We start from the raw sequence: 18,429 nt of genomic DNA, 5'->3' as shown, positions 1-18,429 counted from the left end.
ATATTATTGATGAATATAGAAAAGCATCTTTGTATAAACTGAATGCCATGAAGACAGTGGCCCTGGCAAATAATATTTCAGGTGATGTGTTTCTTTGCCTCAAACACCCAATACAAATAAAACTGAAAGTCTGATTATATCTTGTATCTACTATCCCAAATCATATTGCAGACTTCTGAGATAAACTTGAACCCAAAACTAAAACATATAACGGAGCCATTGAAGAGTTGATTGGGGTCTTGGTCGGGGTGCTTGGCCACTTTTACAGTGATGGTTTTACCAAAACTAATGTATCTTTTTTCTAACAAGTCAATTTATGATCCTAATACATTACTTAGATCAGACACAAAAAGATTATTCTTAAATTATACAGTATCTGGAAGGGTAAATAATAATATCCACTCCTGCATATCATTGGCTAACTAAAACCAGTCTATTTACCTATTTTCACAAATACAGTACGCAATTAGACTTTAACGTCAAACTCGAAACCTTGGGCTGATTTAGAGAGAATGTTTGTTACAGAATTTCTTTCTGTCTGAACTTTTAAAGACTTTTAAACAAAGCCATTTTAGACTCCCTTGTAGCATGGGATACTCTGCTATTTTCATCCATAAATCTTGTCTTGTCAGTCATCACCCTCAGCATGGTTGCTTCCTGTTTGCTTTCTCACAATTGATTCTTGACCTGGGCATCTCTAACTGGTGTACAAGAGGGATGATGTGGATTGCAGATGTGTCCTCATACGTCAAGCATCAATATGCCATGTGGCACTGTATGTAGCATAGCAACTTCTTCTTTAAAATTGCATCTTATTCGCACCAAAGATGCAGCAAAACACCACTCAATCTGTTGCAGAGATGCCGGGCAGGGACATTAACTGCACAATATTTTTTTTTAAATATGTACAAAGTTGTAGATGAAGAACAATGTAACTTGGCATAAAATAAAGCAGCGACTGCTCCGTTGAAGCCCTTCGTATACAGATTCATACTCATTCGCACATAGATGTACACTTGTCGCATATCAAATTAATCAGTGCAATCAGGTTAAGAGTTTTTCATCCCATTGTGTAATTTGTGTGAATAAGATGGACATTTGAGCAAAAAAAGATGCTCGGTGCAAGCCAAGTAGCACGGGCCCTGGTATGACAAAAAGGGCTGTTTGGCATGACTGCAGCAAAAGTGAACGAGGACACATCATTATTGTGTGTCAATTTTATGACTCCATTGCCCAAATTACAGGGCAAATATCACCTGCCACCTGGTAAATAGTTTACATATTTTCATATTAGACATTGGATTTCTAGTTGACTCAGGGAGCGAGGTTCCTAGTAGCCGTCCCTAAATTATATTTCAACAAAAATAAAAAGTGGCAACTCTAAGGGAAACATTGGCTTGTGGTACACCTACTGCTTAGGAGATGACTTAGTGGGAATCATATGCCCAGTTGACTTTTACAGTTCAGCAATGGGAGACCATTTAACTACCACTCATCATTTGTCCAAGTTTTACAATTATTTGGAATCACGGTTTAAAATACTTCACCGATTGTACCTCACCTTGGAGAGGTTGCATAAAATGTGACCTTAACAGATTGTTGATAAAACTGTGATTGCATTACCATAAATGATTGAATAAGCCCTATGTTCCCTTATATACACATCGGTAGTCTTTCCATTTAAAAAAAATGTGAGTTTGCAATCCTGCCATGGACTGATTGCAAATACTGTACCAAATAAATTATTTGAATAGATCAAAAGAGTGAAGAGGACCTTGGCTCCATCAGCCAATCAGAAGTGGCAGAAAACTGTCACTATTACTATGCATAATTAATATCAGGGTTACTGCACACACGAGTCTTACATCTCCTCACAGGGACATACAGATCTATCTTGTGGACTGGAAGGGACAAACTTGTGTGAACACACCATCATCTACTGTACATTACCAAAACCTGCATTCTTCCACCCCATGATCCATTACACTTTTTAAAGCGTATGGAGGCATAAACACAAAATACATCCAAATATACATAGGAAATTAATTTTTGTGTACAAACACCACCACAAAATAACTTTTAGATCTCTCAATCTCTTATTCTCAGTCAATCTGTAATCCTTAAGTACCAATTAAAATAATGGATCACATAGTAATATTGTAAAAATGAGTAGCAATTTGATTACTGTCTAATATAATGATCACTTGTTTTGCCATGGGCACTTAACTCTTAGTAAATTCCCCATGATGTTTCTCATTTCTTGATTCCTCAAACTGTATATGATTGGGTTAAATAGTGGTGTTACCGCAATGTACAAAAGGGCGATCAACTTGTTCATGGTCAAGGAGTTACCATTGGCTGGAACAAGATAATAGTGATCAAGGTTCCATAGAATATAGTCACAACAGAGAGATGAGAGCTGCAAGTGGAGAAGGATTTCTTCCTGCCTTTTGTAGAGGAGATCCTGAGAATTGCTATAAATACACAGATGTAACTAACAACAACTAAGATAAATGGGATGACTATGATAGGGACAGCGATAGTCATAACTTCTAACTGCAGTGCATATGGGAAAGAGCAGGAAAGTTCAACAAAAGGAGCAACATCACAGAAAAAATGGTCAATGACATTGGGTCCACAGAACTGAAGTTGACACAGGAAATAAAGAGTAATCTGGGTGAGCAGAAAGCCAAACAGCCAGCAATAGATAACCAAGGAACGCTGAAGTCTTATGTTCATGATGGTGCTATAACGCAGAGGGTTGCATATGGCCAGGTATCGGTCATAAGACATGACTGTGAGCAGGTGACATTCTGAACACCCGATAGCACAATAAAGATAAGACTGAGTTATACAACCAATGTTAGAGATGGTGGCTCCTTCCACCCATATAACACGTAGCATGTTAGGGATGATAACAGTCAGGAACACAATTTCATTGAGTGAAAATTGCTGGAGGAAGAAGTACATGGGAGAGTGTAGTTCTTGCCTTGTTGATACCAATACAATGATAATGGAATTTATGCTGAGTGTTATAATGTAAATAATTAGTAACAGTAGAAATTATGGCATTTAAACCATTTATTTGTGGGAATCCCAATAGTAAGAATTCTTTGACTGTTGTGTGATTGTCTTTTCTCGTTGTGAATTCTATGAAAAATAAACAGAATGTAATTTAGCCAGTATGAATTTATTTTACAATATGATAACTCTTATTCAGTCTTTGAGATATTTTGTCATATAACAGAACCATAGAATTTGACAGCAGATAAGAACCACTTGGCCAATCTAGTTTGCCCCATTTTTAAACATATTGTTACCTCAACCCTTATTGATCCTTACTTCTTCTGGAGGATATCTATATATAATCTATATATTCAGAGAGTTCTTATATTTTCATCTAAAGTGTTTTCATTTTAATTCATGTGTGTGCTACTTACATGTTTCTGTTTATGCTCATGAATGAAATACAAACAGAGTTATGAGCAATGACCATGAACATATTATTAGGAGAAGCATCTGCAAAGTACAAGTGAACCTAACAGTGCAGAGGAGTAGAAGGTTCTTTCAGGAGGGTAGCTGTAAATTACTGTATCACTTCTATTGCAGTGCTCCTACCTACCTTCATATCAGATCAAATAATGTCTAACATTGCTGTAATAAAATAGTTCTTGGTTTAATCATCTTTAATGACTAAAAAAACTTTGTACTGTTTGGAATTTAATGACCTAGCTGGCTCTGAAACATATCTGTTTTCACCGTGTTCCATGTTCCTGTAAACTCAGATAAAAATAAATGAAAAAAATACAGAGCTCCATCTCCTCTTGGTTATAGGTATAGATGTCCAATATTCTTTGATAAGAGTCACAAAATGTGTTTATTTGCAGACAATGTACTGCTACAGTAACTCTTACTAATCCCACATCTAGTTTACCATATTTATACACAGTCTTAAAAGAATACTCTCTAGTCTCCTACTATAAATTAAATACCACTAAATTGGAGGCTCTTCCGATTAACTTCCCCCCAAGTTTATTAACCCTGCTCAAAGCTACAGATTTATATGATTGGCAGGATAGAAGCCTTAAATATCTGGGGATCCAGATTACACTGAGAGTAGCCAATTTAATTTCATGCAACTACCTTCCCCTATTGCCCTCTATCTCCATGCTGTTAAAAGATTTGATGATGCAGGAGGTATTATGGACGGGGTGTATAGCAGCATTGAAAATGATCATTCTTCCTAAACTGCTCTGTCTATTTAGGACAATTCTTGTTGTGGTTCTGAAATATTTGTTGAATAACTTCAATGCAGTATGTATAAAATATGTTTGGAAAACTGAAAAACCTAGATTGGCTAGGAGAGTATTGTCATGGTGGGTTAGCATTCCCACATTTAAATTTTTACCAACTAGCATGTTTATTGTGTCAGGTAGGAGAGTAGTTTGCTTTGAAAACTCCTAAAATATGGGTCCGTTTGTAAAAGACGTTGGTTTCTTCAGTCCCCTTAACAAATTTAATATAGTTACCCGAATCTATAAAACCACAATGGTCCACCGGTTTGGTGGCTGTTTTGTCCACATGTAAAGCGTGGCATGAGGTAGTTTCCCAGCTGGAGGATGTTACTTTACCTGCTACTAACCTTTCCCTAGAAGGAGTAGTTTCCTTTATTCCTAATTTACAATTTGATAATTGGAAAACTCAGGGAGCTGCTTCTCTACATGAGGTGAGATTTGAAGGCACTTTGTGTTACTTTACTCAGGTCCAAGAGATGTTTTCTGTATCAGCTAAAGATTTTTATAAATATCTCCAATTGTGCCGCTGGTTGTTCAGTTCTACACACGCTCCCCATTCAGTGTTTATTGTCCCTAGATATTTATATGAAAGAGTTGTAAAAGTTTCGTATAGGGGGGGTATAACTTGGTGGTTTACTATTATTATTATTGCACAAAAACCCTCTAAGTTCTCATCTTTGGTGAAATGGGAAATTCATTTATCTTGTTCGAATACTGAATAATATTGGAATTCAGTATTTAGCACATGTTTTCGTTTATCTAAATGTATTTCTCATGTTGAATAATTCTATAAACTTCTTCATTGACTGTAATTAACTCCAGAGATATTACATGTGATATGGCCATCAATTTTGAATCAATGTTGGCACCATTGTGGTCAAATAGGTACTTTATTACATATGTTTTGATCTTGTTCTGCTTTATCTTTACTATGGATATTGATATTTGACCTTATTTCCAAGGATTTAAATGTTTCTATTAGGGGTGAGCGGGTCCGGATTTCTGAAATCTGAACCCCCCCGAGCCCCCCCTATCCGAGGCCGATCCGAGTCAGGCTCGACTTTTCCCGCCTGACTCGGATCTGAAATCGAGGCAAAACGTCATCATCCCGCCTTCCGGGTCTCGCGGGTTTTGGATCCTATATAAGGTACCCGCGTCGGCGCCATTTTCTCACTCGGCTGTAGACAGTGAAGAGGGAGGGTGGGAGTTAGGGCTGGCTGGGCTGTGTAGTGTAGTGTAGTGTTGTAGTGTAGTGTAGTGTAGTGCAGTGTAGTGTTGTGCTGTGCTTTGCTATGCTGTGCTGCTGTTGTCCATAGGGGATGTGTCCACTACTTCAAAGTCCATAGGGGCTGGCTGGACTGTGTTGTGCAGTCAGTTGTCCATAGGGGCTGTGTCCACTCCAAAGTCCTGTGCAGTGTCCCAGTCCTAAAGGGGTGCTGTAGTGTTGTCCAGGGGTGCTCTGTCCATCAGGGGTGCTCCCCCCAAGTGCTAAAAAAAAATATTTTTTCTGTGTTTGTGAATTGTGTGCACTGTGGCTGCACATGCATCATCAAAGGAGCAGTGCCAAGCGTGCACCTGTGTCCCATAAGTAAAAGATCGACTGGCTTGTCCGTTAAAGGGTGCTGTAACCACCAAAGGGCACTCCAAACAAAATAAAAAAATATATTTTTTTGTGTTTGTGAATTGTGTGCGCAGTAGCCACATGTGCATCAACAAAGTAGTGCCAAGCGTGTGCCTGTGTCCCATAAGTAAAAGGCCGGCTGGCTTGTCCGTTAAATGGTGCTGTAACCCCCAAAGGGCACTCCAAACAAAATAAAAAAATATATTTTTTTGAGTTTGTGAATTGTGTGCGCAGTAGCCACACGTGCATCAACAAAGTAGTGCCAAGCGTGCGCCTGTGTCCCATAAATAAAGGGCCGGCTGGATTGACCGCTAAAGGGTGCTGTAACCCCCAAAGGGCACTCCAAACAAAATAAAAGTTTTGTCCATAGGGGCTGTGTCCACTCCAAAGTCCTGTGCAGTGTCCCAGTCCTAAAGGGGTGCTGTAGTGTTGTCCAGGGGGTGCTCTGTCCGTCATGGGTGCTCCCCCCAAGTGCTAAAAAAAAATAAAAATTCCTGTGTTTGTGAATTGTGTGCACAGTGGCTGCACATGCATCAACAAAGGAGTAGTGCCAAGCATGCGCCTGTGTCCCATAATTAAAGGGCCAGCTGGCTCATTTCTTAAAGGGTGGTGTAACCCACAAAGTGCACTAGTCTCCAACAAAAATAAAAAATTATTTTCTGTGTTTGTGTGCACCTTAGCCGCACGTATATATCAATATAACATAAATGGAGGACCAAACTTTCTCCGATAAAAATAAATTAGGGAAAGATCAAGAACCATTTCCTCCTAGTCTGAAGCTGCTGCCACTAGTCATGACATAGACGATAACATGCCATCAACATTGTCTGCCAAGGCTGATGCCCAATGTCATAGTAGAGGGCACATACAATCCCAAATGACAAAGTTCAGGAAAATGACCTTAAAAAAACATTTAAATCATCTGACGAGAAACGTAAACTTGCCAATATGCCATTTACGACATGGAGTGGCAAGGAATGGCTAAGGTCTTTCCCTATGTTCATGACTAGTGGTTCAGCTGCACATGACAATGGAAGCACTCCTCCCACTAAAAAAATCAAATGAGTTAAGCTTGCCAAAGCACAGCAAAGAACTGTGCATTCTAAGAAGATATCACAAATCCCCAAGGAGAGTCCAAGTGTGGTGGTGGTTGCGATGCCTGACCTTCCCAGCACTGGACGGGAAGAGGTGGCTCTTTCCACCATTTGCATAAGCCCTGCAAGTGCTGAAAGGAGCACCCACAGTCCACTTGCTGATATGCAAATTGAAGATGTCACTGTTGAAGTACAACAGGATGAGGATACTGGTGTAGCTGGCGCTGAGGAGGAAGTTGGCAAGGAGGATTCTGATGGTGATGTGGTTTGTTTAAATCAGGCTCTGGGGAGACAGTTGTTGTCCGTGGGATGAAAAAGCCCATCACGGTCATGCCTGGGCAGAAGACCAAACATTCCACCTCTTTGGTCTGGCAATATTTCTATCCAAATCCGGCCAACAACTGTCTTGCCATATGTACCATATGTAAAGGTGGAATAAGTAGGGGTAGGGACGTTAACCACCTAGGAACATCCTCCCTTATACGGCACCTGCAGCGCGTTCATTAAAAGTTACTGTCAAGTTCAGAAACTTTGGCTAAGACTGTAAGCAGTCCAGGGACACCTAAATCCCGTTGTCCTGTTGTATCCAAGTGCCTGCAAACCACACCGTCAACTCCCTCCTCGTCAATTTCCTCCTTAGTCAGGATCGGAAGTAGTCCTGCAGGCCATGTCACTGGCATGACTGACTCTCCTATCCGGACGATTCTGCATTGCTACGCCTCCTGCTGCCGCTGCTGCTGTTGCTGCTGCTGGGAGTCGTTCATCATCCCAGAGAGGAACTAGGAACAACACTACTTTTACTAAACGATTGACCTATACATCCACCTATGACATAGGCAAAGGAGGGGGTATGCACCTGACTCAAGCGCAGTGGAGAATGATTTCCGTGTTGCGCAAGGTTCTCCAGCCCTTCGCAAAGGAGGGGGTATGCACCTGACTCAAGCACAGTGGAGAATGATTTCCATGTTGTGCAAGGTTCTCCAGCCCTTCGAAATTGCCACATGTGAAGTCAGTTCAGACACTGCCAGCTTGAGTCAGGTCATTCCCCTCATCAGGCTTTTGCAGAAGCAGTTGGAGAAAGTGAAGGAGGAGCTAAGATGGAGCTATTCCGCTCGGCATGTGGGACTTGTGGATGAAGCCCTTCATTCGCTTTGCCAGGATTCCAGGGTGGTCAATCTGTTGATATCAGACCACTACATTTTGGCCACCATGCTCGATCCATGGTTTAAAGCCTATGTGGTTTCTCTCTTTCCGGCTGACACAAGCCTGCAGAGGTGCAAAGACCTGCTGGTGAACACACTGTCAGCTGAAGCGGAACATGACACGTCAACAGCTCCTTCTTCATTTTCTCCCACAACTGGGGCTGCCAGGAAAAAACTTAGGTATCCTAAGCAACCCACTGGCAGTGATGCAGGGCAGCCAGGACCAAGTTTGGACATCTGGTCCGGACTGAAGGACCTGGCAACAATTTCTGACATGTCTACTGTTACTACATATGATACTGTCACCATTGACAGAATGTTGGAGGATTACATCGGTGACAGCATCCAAGTAGGCATGTCAGACAGTCCATACCTGTACTCGCTGGAAAAAGAGACAATTTGGAGGCCCCTGTACAAACTGGCTCTATTTTACCTGAGTTGCCCCCCCCTCCAGTGTGTACTCCGAAAGAGTGTTTAGTGCAGCCGGGAACCATGTCAGCGAAAGGCGTAGGAGGTTGCTTCCACAAAATGTGGAGAAGATGATATTCATAAAAATGAATTATCAACTCTTCCAGGGAGACCAGCCTCCAGAACGTACAGAGGTACCTGTGGTGGTGGATTCCAGTGGGGACGAGTTAATACTCTGTGAGGATGAGGATGTACACAACACTGAAGAGGGTGAGGAATCGGTGGATGAGGAGGATGAGGACGACATCTTGCCTCCATAGAGCCAGTTTGTGCAGGGAAAGATTAATTGCCAGCTTGTTTTGTGGGGGCCCAAACGAACCAATCATTTCAGCCACAGTTGTGTGGCAGACCCTGGCGCTGAAATGATTGCTTTGTTAAAGTGTGCATGTCCTGTTTATACAACATAAGGGTGGGTGGGAGGGCCCAAGGACAATTCCATCTTGCACCTCTTTTTTTTCTTTGCATTATGTACAGTTTGGGGCCTAGTTTTTCAAACTGCCATCCTGTCTGCCACTGCAGTTTCACGCCTAGATGGGTCACGTGTTTGTGCCGCCCACTCGTGTCGCTTAGCATAGTCATCCAGCTACCTCGGTGCAACCTTTTAGACATAAAAACACTATTATGAGGTGTGAGGTGTTCAGAATAGACTGGAAATTAGTGGACATTAAGGTTATTGAGGTTAATAATAGCATAGGGGCAGAAAAACCAACACATTCTGTGATTTTAGCTGTTTTTATGCTTTTTTAAAAAAAAATACAGATCCAAAACACAAAACCCAGAACCCAAAACACGGAAGGGTGGTTTTGGCAAAACCAATCCAGATCCAAAACACGAAGAAAGATCCAGATCCAAAACCAAAACACAAAACACAAAAAGTGGCCGGTGCACCCCTAGTATATACCCAAATCCTTTACTAGCTATTTTTCATAGATATCACGGGGATCTTACTAATAATGACCAATATATAATGGGCCATATACTTATAATGACCAAGTTACATATTGCTCAACATTGGCGTTCAGATTTTGTACCAAATATAAATACCATCGAATAGGTAGAGATGTGTGGGTCTGGTTCCCAGAGAAACGACAACAACCAAATTTAGGGGTTCCGAGTTAAGCCAAGTCAGGTTTGGATATTCCTGCAGTTTGTAACTCAGAATTAAAAACTGAATATGGATTTTAGATTGCATGCTAACAGTTCAAAATGAAATTATTGTAGCTGTTTTTACTATTTAAAAATAAAAAAAATTAATGTCCAAAACCAAAACACATGAGGGTAGTTTTGCAAAACTAAAACCAAGACACAAAGATGAATCTGCATCCAAAACCAGAGCACGGGGGTTGGTGCACATCTCTAGTTATAGGTTCTATTCAATAGTGACAGTAAGTCCCAGGCTGCACAGCATAGAGCTGATGCCTCCAAAAATCAGCATGATGAATCTCTCAGTGGTTTCCCGACACTCTCTGCAAAGCAGTGTGGGATCTTCCAGACCTACAGTAACTCGGGCTGTGCAAGTAAGAAGATTGAGGAGCATGGAGTGGCACATTTGTCATCTCAGTGGTTCCAGTTTAATGATTCCTGTATATTCCAGTATTTCAGTCATTTTTCAATTAATATGTAATAAATCTATGACTGACAATGTTACATGGAATGCACATGACAAGATTCAATATTATACTGTATGGTTATTCATGTATACAGCATACCTGCATCCAGTATATAAAGCAAAGCAAACTGCTCCTATTGTATGAATCTTTACATAGAAAGTAAGAATAACAGAACCATGACAGGGATGGGGAAATACACCAAATATATGAAACAAGATACATTGTTATAAGCAGTAAAGGATAAATAATAATAAAAATAATAATAATAATAAAAATAATAATAATAAAAATAATAATAATAATAATAATAATAAGTATCGCATTCGTATATACAGTTATGCAAACTCAGCACTTTTGAAAATCGTGTCCTTTGTGAATCAAAAGAGTTTTGCTTCATTCATGTAAAGGTGAAGAGACAGTATTATGCATTTGGTGTATTTGCAATAAGAGCAGTGTTAGACATTGTGTCTTTTTCAGGGACCTAATAACTGGGCCTCTCACCCACAAAGGCGTCCTAGAGGACTTTTATGGAGAAGCTTTAGATCGCACTACAGTATTATCAATGTACTGTTTATACTGTATACCCAGCCCAGGTATATCTGATAAATGGGGCCGCATTTACTAAGTGGCTCTTTTCAGTTCCCCTGCATATTTGGAGGCTTTGGATGCTGGATTGTTGACCTTTTAAAATATAAAAATGCAGCATTTTTGAATAGTGCCTGAGAGTAAATTTAGCCCATGGAGGGGCTTCGAGTCACTTCGAAATTCAGATTTAAAATACAGATTTTTGTTTTGGATTCCATGTAAACAGGTCCAAGTTACATGATTTTAGCTGTTATTATTGTTTTTTTTATCGATTTTAAAGAAATTCAAAACCAAACCAAAACCAGATTCGAAACAAAAAAGTTCAAAACCAAACCTAAAACACGATGATGAATTACAACCAAAAACAAAACACAGGGGTCCGCACACATCTCTAACAGAAACCTTGTGGCACTGTTTGCTCACCACCATCTCTGTTTTACAGATTTTTTAAACTATCATTTTCCTCACCATGTAAAACCATTGTTCTATTAGTTTTGTTTGAAGATTCTTAAATAATCCTTCAGTCATTAATGAACATTTTTGAGAGATTTATGATAATTGTTATGTTTTCATTAATGGCAGTACCCCATGTAACATTGATTTTGGTCCGTAATCCACACAACGTTCATTGTATGTAGGCTCCATATTAATTGGCTTAAGTTCCTAAGGGTATAGCTTGTACAGGATAAGAGGCCATTATTTATAAATGAAGAATTCATGTGGAGATCCCTGTGTATTATATGTATCACTGAACGCTGTGGGATTTGTCTGTTTATCTAAATCAAAGAAACTGTCCAGGGACAAATATATGTTTCTCTGGGGAAAAAATACTTTTGCTTTCCTGTGCATTAACCATTTAGCAATTAGTAACTATCAGAAATGTAGTTGGGTTATTTCACATTTATAGATATAGTTTAACCTCTACTCAGATGCAGTGCACCCACCAATGTGGTGGCATTGACACTGGACATCTCTAAGAGTTAGAGAGTAAGGGGTATGTATGTAAAAGGCCAATCTTTTTAAATGCAAAACATTACTGGGTTTTAATCTTGCTTCCAAAATTATCAGAAAGCAATTTCAAAAGGGCAATGCTTTTGTGACCCTATGTTAAATGCATTTTGGTCTAAAATATACTGCAAAGTGGCGGCATTTACGAGTCAGTTTTTATTAAATAAAGCCTTGTGATACCAACTGTCAAACATGGAGGTAGAAGTTATAGTTGCGAGTTTGATAGGGGGGCACAAGGTGTTGTGGCAGGGACCACCATGAATGTCTCATTGGGAGCTTTAGTCGTTTATCTCTCCGGCCTTGCCCATAAATCACTTCTACTGAACAGCTACTGAATTAATATGAGGGCACAAGTTTGCGTGTACCAGACCTGCCTCTCTTTCAAAAGGCTTTAGTTCCTCCTCTCTCTGTCCCTGTCCCCAGATTTTGTCCCCTGTTATTCTCCTCCCCTTATTACATTGGCTGTTTCATTTACAAAGTAAAACAAGCAAAAGTTCCCCACCTGTGCCTCTGCCCCTACTTTCCATTTGTGCCTTTGCCCCGACTCCATTTTCTGTGCCTCTTCCTATTTAATTATCTGTGCCCCTCCCCCTTTCATTGTCTGTATCTCTACCTCCAACATTGTCTGATTATCTGCTTCAATCCATTATCTGTCCTTTGCCACTCTCCAATATCTGTGCCTCTGCCCTCCATACTATATGTCCCCCTTCCCCATCTGTGATCTGTGCCTTCCTACTTATGACTTGTAATGCCAATCAGAGGTGACACAGATGAACAGAGACAAGATAATGTTCAACCTAACAAAAGTATGCCAGGTAAGCAAAATTTACCTTTAATAAATAATGTTATGTTTATTGTTTCAAAGTATTAAAAAAATTGTTACAAAATCTTTTTATTAACATTATTTTAGAATAATGCTTTTTTAATATTTATCATATTTTTTTACATTTTACATGTATTATACTTCATATGTGTGTGTGGCTGTCTGAGGGGCATCTAGTACATATCTGTACTGTTGGGGGGCATCATAACACTGTTTGCTATAGACATCAGTGGTCCAGGCTATATTTCTGCATTCACTAGATTGGTGGTGGGGGGGAGTGGAGTTGAGGCCAGTCATTACAAGAGACAGGCAGACATTTCATTATACACATAGAGTATTTGACTTGACTGAAATATTCTTTCTTTAGACGTCAATAAGGTGTTTGACTGTCTTCATTGGTCATTTCACATTGCAACATTTTTGCATTTTGGCTTTATTGGTTAGGTATTAAAAGCAATATCCATCCTTTAAAGTAGCCCTCAGGTAGATTATAATGTAATGGCTATATGTCAAGTTTCTTCCCTATCACAAATGTCATCTTTTCCCATTAATCTATTAATGTACTTTATATATTAATTATATAAACTTTTTCATCTAGAGTTAGGGATTTGGTGTCTTTCCTGGGTATTTTTATGGCTCCCTCTACTCATAAGTTAAGTTTTTTTTTGCAGAGAAGTCACTGCTGCCTTACTTGATGTTATTGATGAATATATATTGATGAATCTCTATTTAAACTGAATGCCATGAAGACAGTGGCCCTGGCAAATAATATTTCAGGTGATGTGTTTCTTCGCCTCAAACACCCAATAAAAATAAAACTGAAAGTCTGATTATATCTTGTATCTACTATCCCAAATCGTTTTGCTGACTTCTGAGATAAACTTGAACCCAAAACTAAAACATATAACGGAGCCATTGAAGAGTTGATTGGGGTCTTGGTCGGGGTGCTTGGCCACATTTAAAGTGATGGTTTTACCATAAACTAATGTATCTTTTTCTAACAAGTCCATTTATGATCCTAAAACATTACTTAGATCAGACACAAAAAGATTAATCTTAACTTATACAGTATCTGGAAGGGTAAATAATAATATCCACTCATGCATATCATTGTCTAACTAAAACCAGTTTATTTACCTATTTTCACAAATACAGTACGCAATTAGACTTTAACATCAAACTCGAAACCTTGGGCTGATTTAGAGAGAATGTTTGTTACAGAATTTCCTTCTGTCTGAACTTTTATAGATTTTTAAAAAAGCCATTATAGACTCCCTTGTAGCATGGGATAATCTGCTATTTTCATCCATAAGTCTTGTGCTGTCAGTCATCACCCTTAGCATGGTTGCTTCATGTTTGCTCTCTCACAAGTGATTATTAACCTGGGCATCTCCAACTGGTGTACTAGAGGGATGATGTGGATTGCAGATGTGTTCTCATACGTCAAGCATCAATATGCCATGTGGCACTGTATGTAGCATAGCAACTTCTTCTTTAAATTTGCATCTTATTTGCACCAAAGATGCAGCAAAACACCAATCAATCTGTTACAGAGAAGCCGGGCAGGGACATTAACTGCACAAGAATTTTTTTTAAATATGTACAAAGTTGTAGATGAAGAACAATGTAACTTGGCATAAAAAAAAGCTGCGACTGCTCCGTTGAAGCCCTTCGTATACAGATTCATACTCATTCACACAGAGATGTAAAAGTGACGCATATCAAATTAATCAGTGCAATCTGGTTAAGCGGTTTTCATCCCATTGTGTAATTTGTGTGAATAAGATGGACATTTGAGCAAAAAAGGATGATCAGCGCAAGCCAAGTCGCACAGGCCCTAGTGCACCAAAAAGGGCAGTTTGGCATGACTGCAGCAAAAGTGTTCGAGGACACATCATTATTGTGTGTCAATTTTATGACTCCATTGCCCAAATTACAGGGCAAATATCACCTGCCACCTGGTAAATAGTTTACATATTTTCATATTAGATATTGGATTTCTAGTTGACTGAGGGAGCGAGGTTCCTAGTAGCTTTCCCTAAATTATATTTCAACAAAAATAAAAAGTGGCAACTCTAAGGGAAACATTGGCTTGTGGTACACCTACTGAGTAGGAGATGACTTAGTGGGAATCATATGCCCAGTTGACTTTTACAGTTCAGCAATGGGAGACCATTTAACTACCACTCATCATTTGTCCAAGTTTTACAATCATTTGGAATCACAGTTTAAAATACTTCACCTATTGTATCTCACCTCGAAGAAGTTGCATAAAATGTGACCTTACCAGATTGTTGATAAAACTGTGATTGCATTATCATAAATGACTGAATAAGCACCTATGTTCCCTTATATACAACATCCATAGTCTTTACATTTAGAAAAAAATGTGAGTTTGCTATCCTGCCACGGACTGATTGCAAATACTGTACCAAATAAATTATTTGAATAGATCAAAAGAGTGCAAAGGACCTTGGCTCCTTCAGCCAATCAGAAGTGGCAGAAATCTGTCACTATTACTATGCATAATTAATACCAGGGTTAATGCACACACGAGTCTTACATCTCCTTACAGGGACATACACATCTATCTTGTGACCTGGAAGGGACAAACTTGTGTGAACACACCTCATCTACTGTACATTACCAAAACCTGCATTCCTCCCCCCATGATCCGTTCCACTTTTTAAAGCATATGGAGGCATAAACACAAAATACATCCAAATATACATAGGAAAATAATTATTGTGTACAAACACCACCAGAAAATAACTTTTAGAACTCTCAATCTCTTATTCTCAGTCAATCTGTAATCCTTAAGTACCAATTAAAATAATGGATCACATAGTAATATTGTAAAAATGAGTAGCAATTTGATTACTGTCTAATACAATGTTCTCTTGTTTTGCCACGGGCACTTAACTCTTAGTAAATTCCCCATGATGTTTCTCATTTCTTGATTCCTCAAACTGTATATGATTGGGTTAAATAGTGGTGTTACCACAGTGTACAATAAAGAGTTCAACTTCTTCATGGTCAAGGAGTTTCCATTAGCTGGAACCAAGTAAATAGTGACCAAGGTTCCAAAGTACATGGTCACAACAGAGAGATGAGAGCTGCAAGTGGAGAAGGATTTCTTCCTGCCTTTTTTAGAGGAGATCCTGAAAATTGCTATAAATACACAGATGTAACTAACAACAACTAAGATAAATGGGATGACTATGATAGGGACAGCGATAATCATAACTTCTAACTGCAGTGCATGTGGGAAAGAGCAGGAAAGTTCAACAAAAGGAGCAACATCACAGAAAAAATGGTTAATGACATTGGGTCCACAGAACTCAAGTTGACACAGGAAATAAAGAGTAATCTGGGTGAGCAGAAAGCCCAACACCCAGCAATAGATAACCAAGGAACGCTGAAGTCTTATGTTCATGATGGTGCTATAACGCAGAGGGTTGCATATGGCCAGGTATCGGTCATAAGACATGATTGTGAGCAGGTGACATTCTGAACACCCAATAGCACAATAAAGATAAGACTGAGTTATACAACCAATGATAGAGATGGTGGCTCCTTCCAGCCATATGACACGTAGCATGTTAGGGATGATAACAGTCAGGAACACAATTTCATTAAGTGAAAATTGCTGTAGGAAGAAGTACATGGGAGAGTGTAGTTGTTGCCTTGTTGACACCAATACGATGATCATGGAATTTATGCTGAGTGTTATAATATAAATAATCAGTAACAGTAGAAATAAAATTATGGCATTTAAACCATTTATTTGTGGGAATCCCAATAGTAAGAAGTCTTTGACTGTTGTGTGATTATCTTTTCTCGTTGTGAGTTCTATGAAAAATAAACAGAATTTAATTTAGCCAGTATGAATTTATTTTACAATATGATAACTCTTATTCAGTCTTTGAGATATTTTGTCATATAACATAGAAACATTGAATTTGACAGCAGATAAGAACCACTTGGCCCATCTAGATTGCCCCATTTTTAAACTTATTGTTACCTCAAACTTTATTGATCCTTACTTCTTTTGAAGGATATCTATATATATTCTATATATTCAGAATGTTCTTATATATTCTTCTAAACCGTTTTCTTTTTAATTCACGTGTGTGCTACTTACATGTTTCTGTTTATGCTCATGAATGAAATATAAGCAGAGTTATGAGCAATGACCATGAACGTATTATTAGGAGAAGCATCTGCAAATTACAAGTGAATCTAACGGTGCAGAGGAGCAGAAGGTTGTTTCAGGAGGGTAGCTGTAAATTACTGTATAACTTCTATTGCAGTGCTCCTACCTACCTTCATATCACATCAAATAATGTCTAACACTGCTGTAATTAAATAGTTCTTGGTTTAATCATCTTTAATTACTTAAAAAACTTTGTACTGTTTGGAATTTAATGACCCAGCTGCCTATGAAACATATTTGTTTCCACCATGTTCTATGTTCCTGTAAACTCAGATAAATATAAATGAAAAAATACAGAGCTCCATCTCCTCTTGGTCATAGGTAGAGATGTCCAATATTATCTGATAAGTGCCCCAAAATTTGCTTATTTGCATATGAAGTACTTCTACAGTAGCTCTTACTAATCCCTCATCAAGTTTACCATATGTACATACAGTCTTAAAAGAATACTCTCTAGTCTCCTACTATAAATTAAATACCACTAAATCGGAGGCTCTTCCGAATAACTTCCCCCCAAGTTTATTAACCCTGCTCAAAGCTACATATTCATATGTTTGGCAGGATAGAAGCCATAAATATCTGGGGATCCAGATTACACTGAGAGTAGCCAATTTAATTTCATGCAACTACCTTCCCCTATTGTCCTCTATCCATGCGGTTAAAAGATTGGATGATGCAGGAGGTATTATGGATGGGGTGTATAGCTGCATTGAAAATTATCATTCTTCCTAAACTGCTCTATCTATTTAGGACAATTCCTGTTCTGGTTCTGAAATGTTTGTTGAATAAATTCAATGCAGTATGTATAAAATATGTTTGGAAAGCTAAAAAACCTAGATTGGCTAGGAGAGTATTGTCATGGTGGGTTAGCATTCCCAGATTTACAATTTTACCAATTAGCATGTTTATTGAGTCAGGTAGGAGAGTAGTTTTCTTTGGAAAATCCTAAAACATGGGTCCTTTTTGAAAAGATGTTGGTTTCTCCACTCCCCTTAACAGATCTACTATGGTTACCCCAATCTATCAAACCACAACGGTCCATCATGTAAAGCATGGCATGAGGCAGTTTCCAAGCTGGAGGAAGTTACTTTACCTGCTTCTAACCTTTCCCTAGAAGTAGTAGCTTCCTTTAATCCTAATTTACAATTTGATAATTGGAAAACTCAGGGAGCGGCTTCTCTACATGAGGTGACATTTGAAGGCACTTTGCATTCCTTTACTCAGATCCAAGAGATGTTTTCTATATCAGCAAAAAAAAATTATAAATATCTCCAATTGCACCACTGGTTGTTCAATTCTACACACGCTCCCCATTCAGTGTTTATTGTCCCTAGATATTTATATGATAGAGTTGTGAAAGTTTCGTATAGGGGGGGTATAACTTGGTGGTATAATATTATTATTATTATTGAGCAAAAACCCTCTAAGTTCTCATCTTTGGTGAAATGGGAAATTTATTTATCTTGTTTGCTTACTGAAGAAGATTGGAATTCAGTGTTTAGCACAT

The 18,429-nt window shown here is 38.8% G+C and overlaps 1 protein-coding gene and 1 pseudogene across 1 annotated transcript; both read right to left on the bottom strand.

The window, feature by feature from the left end:
* Positions 1–2,200: 2,200 nt before the first annotated feature.
* Positions 2,201–13,716, bottom strand: LOC148513836 (olfactory receptor 10A3-like; annotated as a pseudogene).
* Positions 13,717–15,590: 1,874 nt separating this feature from the next.
* LOC148513835 (olfactory receptor 11A1-like) lies at positions 15,591–16,535 on the bottom strand. Its single transcript, XM_088481266.1, has one exon. It carries the CDS (start codon positions 16,416–16,418, stop codon positions 15,591–15,593), a length of 828 nt encoding a protein of 275 aa, XP_088337392.1. The 5' UTR covers positions 16,419–16,535.
* Between the last annotated feature and the right edge of the window lie 1,894 nt (positions 16,536–18,429).

This window comes from Taudactylus pleione, unplaced genomic scaffold (assembly GCF_031769625.1).
Source record: "Taudactylus pleione unplaced genomic scaffold, aTauple2 ptg000268l, whole genome shotgun sequence".
In the NCBI taxonomy this organism is placed as follows: Eukaryota; Metazoa; Chordata; class Amphibia; order Anura; family Myobatrachidae; genus Taudactylus; species Taudactylus pleione.
The sequence above is the reverse complement of the archived record's forward strand: the minus strand, read 5'-3'. Positions and strand labels throughout refer to the sequence as shown.